Source organism: Oncorhynchus kisutch, linkage group LG9 (assembly GCF_002021735.2).
Source record: "Oncorhynchus kisutch isolate 150728-3 linkage group LG9, Okis_V2, whole genome shotgun sequence".
Lineage (NCBI taxonomy): Eukaryota > Metazoa > Chordata > Actinopteri > Salmoniformes > Salmonidae > Oncorhynchus > Oncorhynchus kisutch.
Window position 1 is genome coordinate 27,511,603 of NC_034182.2, and position 11,873 is coordinate 27,523,475.

Below are 11,873 nucleotides of genomic sequence, written 5' to 3' on the forward strand. Positions count from 1 at the left end.
GTTTGTGTCGAGAACTGCAACGCTGCTGGGTTTTTCACGCTCAACAGTTTGAATCAAGAATGGTCCACCGCCAAAAGGACATCCAGCTAACTTGACACAACTGTCGAAGAATTGGAGTCAATATGGGCCAGCATCGCTGTGGAACGCTTTCGACACCTGGTAGAGTCCATGCCCCGATGAATTGGGGATGTTCTGAGGGCAAAAGGGGGTACAACTCAATATTAGGGAGGTTTCCTTAATGTTTTGTACACACAGTATATTTACAGTGAATTCGGAAAGTATTCAGGCCCCTTGAATTTTTCCCCATTTTGTTACGTTACAGCCTTATTCTAAAATGGATTAAATTCATGTTTTTCCTCATCAACCTACACAATACACCATAATGACTAGAGGTCGGCCGATTAATTAGGGCCGATTTCAAGTTTTCATATCAATCGGAAATCGGTATTTTTGGGCACCGATTTGCCGATTATTATGAATTTTTTTTACACCTTAATTTCATCTTTATTTAACTTGGCAAGTCTGTTAAGAACACATTCTTATTTTCAATGACGGCCTAGAAACGGTGGGTTAACCGCCTCGTTCAGGGGCAGAATGACAGATTTTCACCTTGTCAGCTCGGGGGATCCAATCTTGCAACCTTACAGTTAACTAGTCCAACGCAATAACGACCTGCCTCTCTCTCGTTGCACTCCACAAGGAGACTGCCTGTTACGCAAATGCAGTAAGCCAAGGTAAGTTGCTAGCTAGCGTTAAACTTATCTTATAAAAAACAATCAATCATAATCACTAGTTAACTACACATGGTTAATGATATTTCTAGATATTATCTAGCGTGTCCTGCGTTGCATATAATCTGACTGAGCATACAAGCATACAAGTATCTAAGTATCTGACTGAGCGGTGGTAGGCAGAAGCAGGTGCGTAAACATTCATTCAAACAGCAGTCTTGTGCGTTTTGCCAGCAGCTCTTCGTTGTGCGTCAAGCATTGCGCTGTTTATGACTTCAAGCCTATCAACTCCCGAGATGAGGCTGGTGTAACCAAAGTGAAACGGCTGGCTAGTTAGCGAACGCTACTCGCTCTGAGCCTTGGGGTGGTTGTTTCCCTTGCTCTGCATGGGTAATGCTGCTTCGATGTGGTGGCTGTTGTCATTGTGTTGCTGGTTCGAGCCCAGGGAGGAGCGAGGAGAGGGACGGAAGCTATACTGTTACACTGCGAATACTAAAGTGACTATAAGAACATCCAATAGTCAACGGTTAATTAAATACGAATGGTATAGAGGGAAATAGTCCTATAATTCCTATAATAACTACAACCTAAAACTTCTTACCTGGGAATATTGAAGACTCATGTTAAAAGGAACCACCAGCTTTCATATGTTCTCATGTTCTGAGCAAGGAACTTAAACGTTAGCTTTCTTACATAGCACATATTGCACTTTTACTTTCTTCTCCAACACTTTGTTTTTGCATTATTTAAACCAAATTGAACATGTTTCATTATTTACTTGAGGCTAAATTGATTTTATTGATGTATTATATTAAGTTGAAATAAGTGTTCATTCAGTATTGTTGTAATTGTCATTATTACAAATATATAAAAAAAAATGAAAAAAATCGGTATCGGCTTTTTTGGGCCTCCAATAATCGGTATCGGCGTTGAAAAATCATAATCGGTCGACCTCTAATAATGACAAAGCAAAAACAGGATTTCAATATAAGGCCCACAGTTGACAGTGCATGTCAAGAGTAAAAACCAAACCACGGGGTTGAAGGAATTGTCCGTAGAGCTCTGAGACAGGATTATGTTGAGGCACAGATCTGGGGAAGGGTACCAAAAAAATGTCTGCAGCATAGAGTTGTTGTCATTACTGTATAGAGTTGTTGTCATTACTGCATAGAGTTGTTGTCATTACTGCATAGAGTAGTTGTCATTACTGTATAGAGTAGTTGTCATTACTGCATAGAGTTGTTGTCATTACTGCATAGAGTTGTTGTCATTACTGCATAGAGTTGTCATTACTGTATAGAGTTGTCATTACTGTATAGAGTTGTTGTCATTACTGAATAGAGTTGTTGTCATTACTGTATAGAGTTGTCATTACTGTATAGAGTTGTTGTCATTACTGTATAGAGTTGTTGTCATTACTGAATAGAGTTGTTGTCATTACTGAATAGAGTTGTCATTACTGTATAGAGTTGTCATTACTGTATAGAGTTGTTGTCATTACTGTATAGAGTTGTTGTCATTACTGTATAGAGTTGTTGTCATTGTTGTCATTACTGTATAGAGTTGTTGTCATTACTGTATAGAGTTGTTGTCATTACTGAATAGAGTTGTTGTCATTACTGAATAGAGTTGTTGTCATTACTGAATAGAGTTGTTGTCATTACTGAATAGAGTTGTTGTCATTACTGAATATAGTTGTTGTCATTACTGAATAGAGTTGTTGTCATTACTGTATAGAGTTGTTGTCATTACTGTATAGAGTTGTTGTCATTACTGTATAGAGTTGTTGTCATTACTGTATAGAGTTGTTGTCATTACTGTATAGAGTTGTTGTCATTACTGTATAGAGTTGTTGTCATTACTGTATAGAGTTGTTGTCATTACTGAATAGAGTTTTTGTCATTACTGTATAGAGTTGTTGTCATTACTGTATAGAGTTGTTGTCATTACTGCATAGAGTTGTTGTCATTACTGCATAGAGTTGTTGTCATTACTGCATAGAGTTGTTGTCATTACTGTATAGAGTTGTCATTACTGCACAGAGTTGAGTTGTTATTCATAAGTTATTACAAACTATTTTACATATCACGCATTGGCTTGAGTCAATATAAGACTACACACTTCAGAACACATAAACAGAATGGAACACACCACCCCAGACCCCCACACACACTCCCCACACACACTCCCCACACACACCAACCTACCAGATCCTCTATGATCTCCTGGATTCTTCGTTTGGCTGCCTCCACACAGTCCTTGGCCCCCTTCAGTGTGATGCGGTCGCTGTGAGTCCCGGTGCGGGGGAAGCTGACCGCCACGCCGCCGTATTCCTCCGCCAGCTCCCTCAACACCTGGCCTCGCCGGCAGACAAAGTACCGGTGGTGCCGCGTCTCCACAACCATGCTGTCCTCCACCACGTCGTCCTGAGAGAGAGGGGGGAGAAGGGGCAGGGAGGAGGAGAGGAGGGGGTGGGGGAGTAGGAAGATGGGGGATCAGTAAAACAGAGGTAGAAAAAAATGTGACCCCTCTGAGCTTCGTAAATTACAGACCAACAAAAAAAACGAAAAATATATGCTTTTCTCTATGCTGTTAATATCCAGTTTCAAATCTTGAACATGTTAAGTTACTGGACGAGCGCCTCTGTTTAAAAGCTTTTGCTTCTCTTTCTACCTACTGAACAGGAATCTGTTCCAACAGAAATCATCCGGACTAGTACCAGGTTTTTGACGAGTGTCTCCAGTTCTTTCTGGGCCAGTCTGACAGCCTCCTCCCTGCCTATGATGGTGATGAGCTCCTGCTCCGGCTCGTCGGGAGACGGGAAGATGATGCGGGCGCCCGTCCTGTCCCGCACACCACGGATGTTCACCCCGCCCTTTCCAATCAGGAACTTGTGGTACTCCGGCTTGGCCTGCAGCTCCGCCGTGAAGTTGTTCACTTGCTGTAAAACGAGGAGAAAGAGGAGAGAAAGAGAGGAGAGAAAAAAAGGAGGTGTAAGAGACTGGTGCTATTCCATTAAACCCAAAAATGTGAAACCGATTCTTCCACATTCTGCCTAATTCATGAAGGCGGGGAGGGGGGGGGTGGTGGTGGTGGGGGACAGACCTCCTTGCCATTTCTCCTCTACCTCTTCCTCCCTCACCTTCTCTTCAGCCAGTTGTAGTAGCTGTCTCTTGGCCCTCTCCACCTCCCCGGCGGGCCCTCTGACGGTCACCCTGTCTGACCCGGAGCCCTCGGAGGGGAAGTGGATGTGCACCCCGCCACAGTCCTCCATGACGGCCCGCACCAGGCAGCCCTTAGAGCCTATCAGAGAGTTGTGGAGCTTGGCCGGGATGGTCACATCTGACTCCTTGATGTTGGCCTGGAGAGAGAGAGAAAGGAAGGAAGGGAGGGAGGGAGGGGGAATGGTTGAATCATCGAGAGAGAGAGAGCGACAGAGAGAGAGCGACAGAGAGAAAGAGAGAGCGACAGAGAGAGAGACACTGGAGAGAGACAGAGAGAGAGAGAGAGAGAGAGAGACACTGGAGAGAGAGAGAGACACTTGAGAGAGAGACACACACACACACACACAGTGTTCTCTCACCAGTTCTCTCTGGATGGCTAGGATCCTGTCTCTGGCTGCTTCACAGTGGTTCTTCCTCCCAGTGATCACTATCATCTCACTGTTACTGTTCTCTGTGGGCAGGTCAATCTTAGTGGTGGTCTCCTCACGGATCTGTGGGACACACGCACAAACACACATCATAAGAATGGCATACATTTTAAATGGAGGTTATTAGTTACAAGCATGTGTCAACACTTTAAAGTTAGACCAATATTTTGTCCTACTCTTCACACACTTCATCTCGCACCTTTTTGATGTTGGCGCCTCCTTTGCCGATGATGTTTTTGTGGAACTGTTTGAAGATGGGGATGGAGAGGGAGAAGCTGTTCTCCATCTGAGAGAAAAACAAAAAGGAGCAGTGAGTAACCAGGAAGTGGTCCATTGTAAACAGGAAGTAATGCATGAATCAGTGAGGTCGTACCAGGTCTGCGATGAGTTTTGCCAGAAACTTGGCACACTTCTCCACCTCGTTCTTGGGCCCTCTCAGCTGCACAATGTCACTCTTCTGAGCCGGGTCTGGGAAATTGATCATGACCTGAAAGAGAGCGTCCAAAATAAGTCCGATTTCACACTAGAATGGGAAGTTATACTCCTAATATCATAAAGGGATAAAAAAAAAAGAAGTTGAACCTTGTTACCTCTGGGAACTTATCCCGGACCTCTTTGATCTTCTCCCCTTTCTGGCCGATGATGGCGCGGTGGAACTTCTGCTCGACAATCAAGTCTTTGGTACGCTCGTTCTCCTGCCCGGGGGGGGGGGAAAGAACAGTTGTCACCATTGAATATGGACTCCGTCCAAGTTGCCGGGCCATTATACCAAATGAATGGGAGAGGATGGCACCCCCCCCGCCGTCCTCACCATCCTCTGTGCCATTTCCATCAGCTCCCTGCGTGCCAGCTGCACCCCCTTGGGGTCACCCTCGATCCGGACCAGGCCGCTTCGATCCGGCTCCTGTGGGATCCACACCGACACCTTGTACTGCTCTTTAATCCGGTTAACTGAAAAACACAGCATGGGATTTACATGGCTATATATTAGAAAGAGTGTGTGTGTGTGCGTTTGTGCGTGTGTGTGTGTGTACTCACTGTTGGCTCCGTTCTTGCCGATAAGGTGTCTGTGAAAACGCTGGTCTATGTTGACATCAGTGTAGTCCATCCTCACCAGCTTAACACCAGGAAACAGGGTTTACATGTTAGAGTAGACGGCCTGGTTCCTTGCAAGATGTCCTCATATCTAGGGAGTTTCTGTACGTTGGTGGGTTAGGACTGGGCGGCTGTTAATGCATTTGGAAAAGGTGTCATTTGAACAAAACGTATTGAGCGATACATCGATATTGATCAGTTGTGTGTGTGTGTGTGTGTGTGTGTGTGTGAGAGAGTGAGACGGCGACATGCAGCTCTGCAGTGGGAACGAGGGGCCGTCACGCAGCTCCGCGGTGGGGGCCCAAACTCACCAGGTCTCTGATCATGTCTTGTATCTGAACCTGGGCCTGCTCCACCTCCTCCGTGGGGCCCTCCAGGGATATCCGCTCCTCGCCGTCTGTGAACTCAATGTGAACCTAAACGCACAGGGGTTAAAGGTCAGGGGTCAAGCCACTTAAAGGGGTCATCTGGTTCTGGCTCCCTCCACATGTCAGCTCAGTGAGCTAAGTGTGTCTCAATGTAGCTAGGGAGGTAAAGAGCTTGAATCCCTGGAGTGCAGCAGGTATATCAGGCTTTTTAAGAGTAATCCATAAGTAGTGCACTATACAGGGATTGGTTGGCGCTACTGACAGACATGTGTCTGAGCCAAGCACTTCCCAGGCGGGTGAGTGTTGTTGTTAACCACCTAAACATATAAACTCATGTTTCTGTCTGCAACCAAATATTTTGCCATATCCCTCGCTCCATCTCGCCCCCTATCCCGCCTCTTTCCCCAATTCTCTCTCTCTCCCCTGTCCCGCCCCTCTCCCGTCTCTCACACTCATGTCGACCTCTCACTCTCACACACCTTGGGTAGCTGCTGTGTGATGCGTCCGATGTTCTGTCCCTTCTTTCCGATGATGAAGCGATGGAGCCAGGCCGGGGCCGTCACCTCCACCACCATCACACTCTTGGCCTGCAGACAGAGAGGCAATCAGGATCAGACACACACGCTGTATATCTCTCTCACACACACACACAATGTGATTAATAAACTACTTGACATGTTGATTAAAAGCAGACAACAAATCAGCAAACAAGACTATCGCTCCTCTCCTCTCCCCACTTCCTCCTCCTCCTCCAATCACCTTGGCGTAGACCTGTGTGAGTGCAGGGCCCAGCTTGTCCGGCTCGCCCCTCAGGATGATGGTCTCCGAGCAGGAGTCCAGCGGGGGCATCTCCACAGAAACCCCGGTGGTCTCCATGATCTCATGCAGGCTGTTGCCTTTAGGCCCCACAATGTACTTGTGCTGCGACTTCTTCACCTCCACTGAGATGGTGGTGGTCTTTCTCTTCTGGAGGACGTGGGGAAGGTGAGGAAGGTGGAGGAAGAGGAAGGGAGAGGAAAGGGGAGGGGTGACAGAGGGGAAAGGAAAGAGGCAGACAAAAAAAGAGACAAAGTGTGCATGAGAGAAAGAGAGAGTGAGAGAGAGTGGAGAGTAGAGAGTCTCAGGTACAGTACAGTATTATGCAGTAAAGTACCATTAGCATTCCCATCCTATTGTCTTTCCCTTCCACTAGAATCCATACCCATTATCTCTGCCTGCTCTGTATCACCAACCCACAAACGGCTCCACTGTAGCACAATGTCTCCTTCTCTTCGTCCTCTCTATGGTTCTCTGCACGGTCCTCCATCCATCCTTTACACACTCACTTTCCCTCACCATGAACCTCTATTGTATAACACCGTCTGCTTCTGTGAAATCGTGTCTAAGACGCACAAATCCATACAGTCCAGCGTCAACCACAACGCCCCCAGGCTGTGCGCACACAGGCACACACAGAGGGGGGGGAATCCGTTAGTGTTGATGTTCTGTGATTGACTGCTGTTTTGTAGGTTCCTACAGTGTTTAGCTAGCACGCCTGTGTAGTTTATTGTATAGTGGTTCCTAAGCAACCCGCTCCCTCTCAAACCCAATCTTGACATCAAACACTGACAAAAGGTAAGTCAATGTCATTCAGCGATACATTTGCTTGGATATTATGTGAAGATGTCGGGTTCGGGTCAGCTCTCGCTCTCACACACACACACCTTCTCGTCGTAGATGGCCCGTATGCGGCTGATGGCGAGGGCGACAGACTCCTTCTCCCCGGTGATGACGATCTCGTCCTTGTGCAGGCTGGGCGGGGGGATGCTGACGCGGGCCCCCGTCTCTTGACACAGTTCCTGGACCAGACGGTTGTAGGCCCCAGCGATGAACGGGTGGAACACCTTCTCCAGGGAGAGACGCTCCACTGCTCGCTTGTCCTGGAGGAGAGGAGATGGAGAAAAATGTAAAACGATCAAGTATTGTATGACACACACACACATATCTACACCATACGTAACCATATCAACATGGGTCTTTTTGTCTGGGTTTCATATCATATCATTAGTAGGGCTGTGACGATAATGCAATTTTATTCCATGGCAAAAAATGAAAACACGACGTGGACCATTCTCTTTATGATGACAACATAATGATGTTTGTTTCCAACATTAGGGCTGGTTTCATAAAAAAGTTAAAGCCGCTTCGTGTTCTGTTTCCTTTCCACGATACTAACAAGTATTGCGATACTGGCATCGTCCCGGCCCTAATAACTAGTATGTAAAAAAATAATTAACATATCGCTCAAAGCTGAAGCGTCTCTGTCATCATCATCATCATCATCATTTTTCCCTTTGACCACTGGCCCCCTCTGACCTGTTCGGCTGATATCAGCAGTATCTCGTGACGAGCCTTCTCGATGCCCTCCTTGGTGCCTGTGATTCTGATGTTGAGGCTGGGGTCGTCAGGTCGGGGGATGGCGATCTTCGTGGCCGTTTTCAGCTCCAGCTCCTGGAGTTTCTCACCGTTCTTACCGATCACAAACCGGTGGTGCTCCTTGGGGATGGCCACCGTGGCCGAAGCCTGTGAACAAGGGAGGGGAGGATCGGTGGAGGGAGGGAGGGAGGGAGGGAGGGAGGGAGGGAGGGAGGGAGGGAGGGAGGGAGGGAGGGAGGGAGGGAGGGAGGGAGGGAGGGAGGGAGGAACACAAATGTATATCGCAATAACAATAAATATGATCGGTATGACATTTGATATATCGTCCAACCCTACGCTGAACATGGAGAGCCTTTATAACGTTATGCACCTGGGAATGGAGATTGGATTGAAAAACTAAAATTGAAAAACTAAAATCTGAACCTGTGTCTGCAGCCGAGACACGATCTCCTTACGGGCCTTCATGACAGAGTCCAGTTTCCCAGTGACCATGATGGAGAGGCCCTGGTCCTTGGCCAGCGACAGCTCGATGTGAGCCCCCGTCCTCTGCATGATGTCCAGGCACACCTTGGCCTCCTCGCCCCCGTCACCAAACTGGCTGTTGTCCTTGTAGCGCCGCTCCTCCAGGGGCACGTTGAACACCTGGGAGAAGGAGAGGGAGGAGGAGGAGGAGGGGGGAGAAGGTGGTGTGATGCTGAGACCACAACAGACTGTGTCGTACGTGTGCTTCGACATATGGGCCCGTTACCTGGGTGATGACAGAGGCTTTGATGGGTCTGATCTTGGAGCCCCACGGCCCGGCAGGCTCTCCAGACTTGTCCCCCGGAGCTCCCTTATTCTCCGGGAGCGGAGGGAAGGCCTCCAGGTAGGTGGGGATATAGGCCTCATCCTCGGGTACACCGCCTTGAAGGAGCGGAAGGATGGATGGACGGTGAGAGCGACAGAGACATGGAAATAGAGGGGTAGAAACAAAGGCAGAAAGAGAGATTAATGCAACCTCAAAGGCAGAAAATGCCAAAATCCATACAGACTTAGCTATAGCCTTAAAGCTATAGAGGTTACATTCCTAACGTAGAAAGCGTAAAAGAAAGTTCCCACATTCTGTTTTAAGCGGAAAAGGAAGCTTGGTTGAAGAATGCTGTATCCCTGAAAACCGGACGCATTCGGTTGTAGGCAACTCCAATAAGGGTGAGTAAATAGAACTCTATCCACTGGTCCCAGACCATTATAATACCTGTCATCTCCTGGTCTTTGATTCCGCTGAGGTGCTCGGCAAAGCTCTCCGGGGTCAACACAGCCACAGAGCTCATGGTTCAAGAGTTATTCCACTGGAAGAGAAGGTGAAGGAGACACGGAAAGAGGATAGTATTAAACGCTGAGCCATACGCTTGTGGTCCCGAACTGCTTCCTCAAGTGTGACAGCCCACCATAAATACCGACTGGAGACAATTATTTGATCATTAATAGCCTGATAAGAGTTCTCTCTAGACCACCCCTCTCCTCATATACTGCACTCTCTTTATAATTTAGGCCTACGGTTCCTTCTCCAGTATTATATCCTCAGTGGGTTTCTAGTCCCAGAAGAGAGAGCGACTCCCACTAGGGTAGTGGTTTAGCACCTGAGATTCAGCACCAATTAAAACCACATACACCTTGATGGAAAATACATCGACTACAACACATCTATAGGCTAAACCTTTGAGTTACAACAGATTTACGATTTCGATCTCGTGAAGAAAAAACAGAGATAACGTATAATGGGAAGACATGCGTTTAAACTTTGTGCCAATAGCTATCCACCTTTCCTGGCCAGAGAGACCGGCACTCACCTGCAAAAGGTCGGTTACCAGAGAGTCCGTCCTGTTGGTGGCTACCGTAATCGCTTCAGTGCAAGTCTGCGGGTTTGGTCCTGGAGGGAAAGACAGAGACATACAGAAGAAAGAACAAGTGTGGGGGCTGGTCAAAACAGTACTAACAAACACAGAGGGGAAAACACTGACAAGCAAAGATTTATCAAATACACCTTTCATCTTCCTCTTTGGCTTAGTCCCTTCTCTTTCCCCATCTCTCTCTCTCTCTCTCTCTTTCTCTCGGTCTCGCTCTCTCTCTCTCTCTGTGTCTCTGTGTCTCTCTCTCTCTCTGTGTCTCTCTCTCTCTCTCTGTGTCTCTCTCTCTCTCTCTCTCTCTCTCTCAGACACACACACCAAAACAACAAGCTCCCTCACCCCGCAACCCCAGTGACTTTGTTAGCCCTCAAGAGTAGGAACCAGGCCCCTGCTGTGGTGGTTCATGTCCAGGGGCCGGCAGGAGCAGCAGTAAATAGATGGTACTATGGATAGACTCCCGCTCTCTTCTCCCCCTGTTCTGGTTCCTTCCCTGGACACCTGTGCGTGTGTGTGTGTGTGTGTGCCCTGAAGACCTGACAGCCTAATTGGCCCCTTTGCCTGGGAGCAGAAAGGAGCACCAACTACCTTCCGCTGGGATGAGACTCACAGTGCACACACACACACACACACACACACACACACACACACACACACACACACACACACACACACACACACACACACACACACACACACGCACGCAGTGGATAGTGAACTAGTACATTGCTGAATAATGCGCATAACTAAGCATTTATTGTTTCATCCATGATAGCTAGCCACATAATGAACATAAGCTAGCTACAGTAACTAACGTTAGGCATTCAGCGAACTAACAGTCAGGCTGACTGGCTAACGTTGACTGATAATCGGCTAACAAGCCTGCTATAATGTATATGGATTAGCTAGCTAGCCAGACAGATAACGGTAACAGTATTTTGCATCGCTAGCTGTACTGTTACTTTAGCTGGCTAGCTAACTATAGCTGGTGTTGTTACACATTTTATAGCTACTGTACTGTACTGTACTGTACTGTTGTGATCATGTTCTCCACAATACTTGCAATCTCTTACATTGAAATGACATATTGTATAACAACACACATATTCTAACGTGTAAGTAATCGTACCTTGTAAGACGAAATTTAAATGCTCTTCAATTTGACGGGTGATGTAAACACACGCTCCCTCACACATTCAACCACTGATTGGTCTGAAAGCGTTTCCCTAGCGGCGGAGGGGTTTCCACGTACGTTTAGTGCTATATGGAATCATTGGGACGTCCTTACCCTAACCCTAACCGTACCCTTGCCCCTATCATTGCCCTAACCCTTATCGTTACCCTTGCCCTAAACCTTATCCTAACATTATAAGCAGGGTGGTTCGAGCCCAGAATGCCGATTGGCTGTCAGACGTGGTATATTCGACCGTATACCACGGGTATGACACACATTTTATGTGTACTGCTCTAATTACGTTGGTAACCAGTTCATAACAGCAATAAGGTGGTATATGGCCAATATACCACGGCTAAGGTCTGTATCCATGCGCTCTGTATTGCATCGTGCATAAGAACAGCTTTTAGCCGTGGTATATTGGCCATATACCACACCTCCTCGGGCTTTATTGCTTAAATAACACCTTGAACCGTAACCCTAACGTAACCGTTTTAAACGTCAACTTCAGAGGAGTGACGTCAGAGTTGGGACGTCCCAAGAATGCCGATTAGA

General features: G+C 47.1%; 1 protein-coding gene across 1 annotated transcript in view; it reads right to left on the reverse strand.

Moving 5' to 3' along the window:
• The window catches only part of hdlbpb (high density lipoprotein binding protein b), a 19,589-nt gene extending 8,071 nt beyond the window's left edge, over positions 1–11,518 (reverse strand). Inside the window, exons 1-19 of the mRNA XM_031832286.1 lie at positions 11,274–11,518; positions 10,091–10,170; positions 9,496–9,589; positions 9,010–9,164; positions 8,685–8,903; positions 8,202–8,408; positions 7,550–7,765; positions 6,606–6,812; positions 6,326–6,433; positions 5,790–5,894; positions 5,422–5,500; positions 5,195–5,334; positions 4,974–5,078; positions 4,757–4,870; positions 4,583–4,669; positions 4,315–4,446; positions 3,874–4,092; positions 3,451–3,672; positions 2,939–3,157 (exon numbers count right to left, since the gene is read on the reverse strand). Of these exons, the coding sequence (XP_031688146.1) occupies positions 2,939–3,157; positions 3,451–3,672; positions 3,874–4,092; positions 4,315–4,446; positions 4,583–4,669; positions 4,757–4,870; positions 4,974–5,078; positions 5,195–5,334; positions 5,422–5,500; positions 5,790–5,894; positions 6,326–6,433; positions 6,606–6,812; positions 7,550–7,765; positions 8,202–8,408; positions 8,685–8,903; positions 9,010–9,164; positions 9,496–9,571 (2,610 nt within the window). The 5' untranslated portion in view covers positions 9,572–9,589; positions 10,091–10,170; positions 11,274–11,518. The remainder of the gene's footprint in view (positions 1–2,938; positions 3,158–3,450; positions 3,673–3,873; positions 4,093–4,314; positions 4,447–4,582; positions 4,670–4,756; positions 4,871–4,973; positions 5,079–5,194; positions 5,335–5,421; positions 5,501–5,789; positions 5,895–6,325; positions 6,434–6,605; positions 6,813–7,549; positions 7,766–8,201; positions 8,409–8,684; positions 8,904–9,009; positions 9,165–9,495; positions 9,590–10,090; positions 10,171–11,273) is intronic.
• Positions 11,519–11,873: the final 355 nt, after the last annotated feature.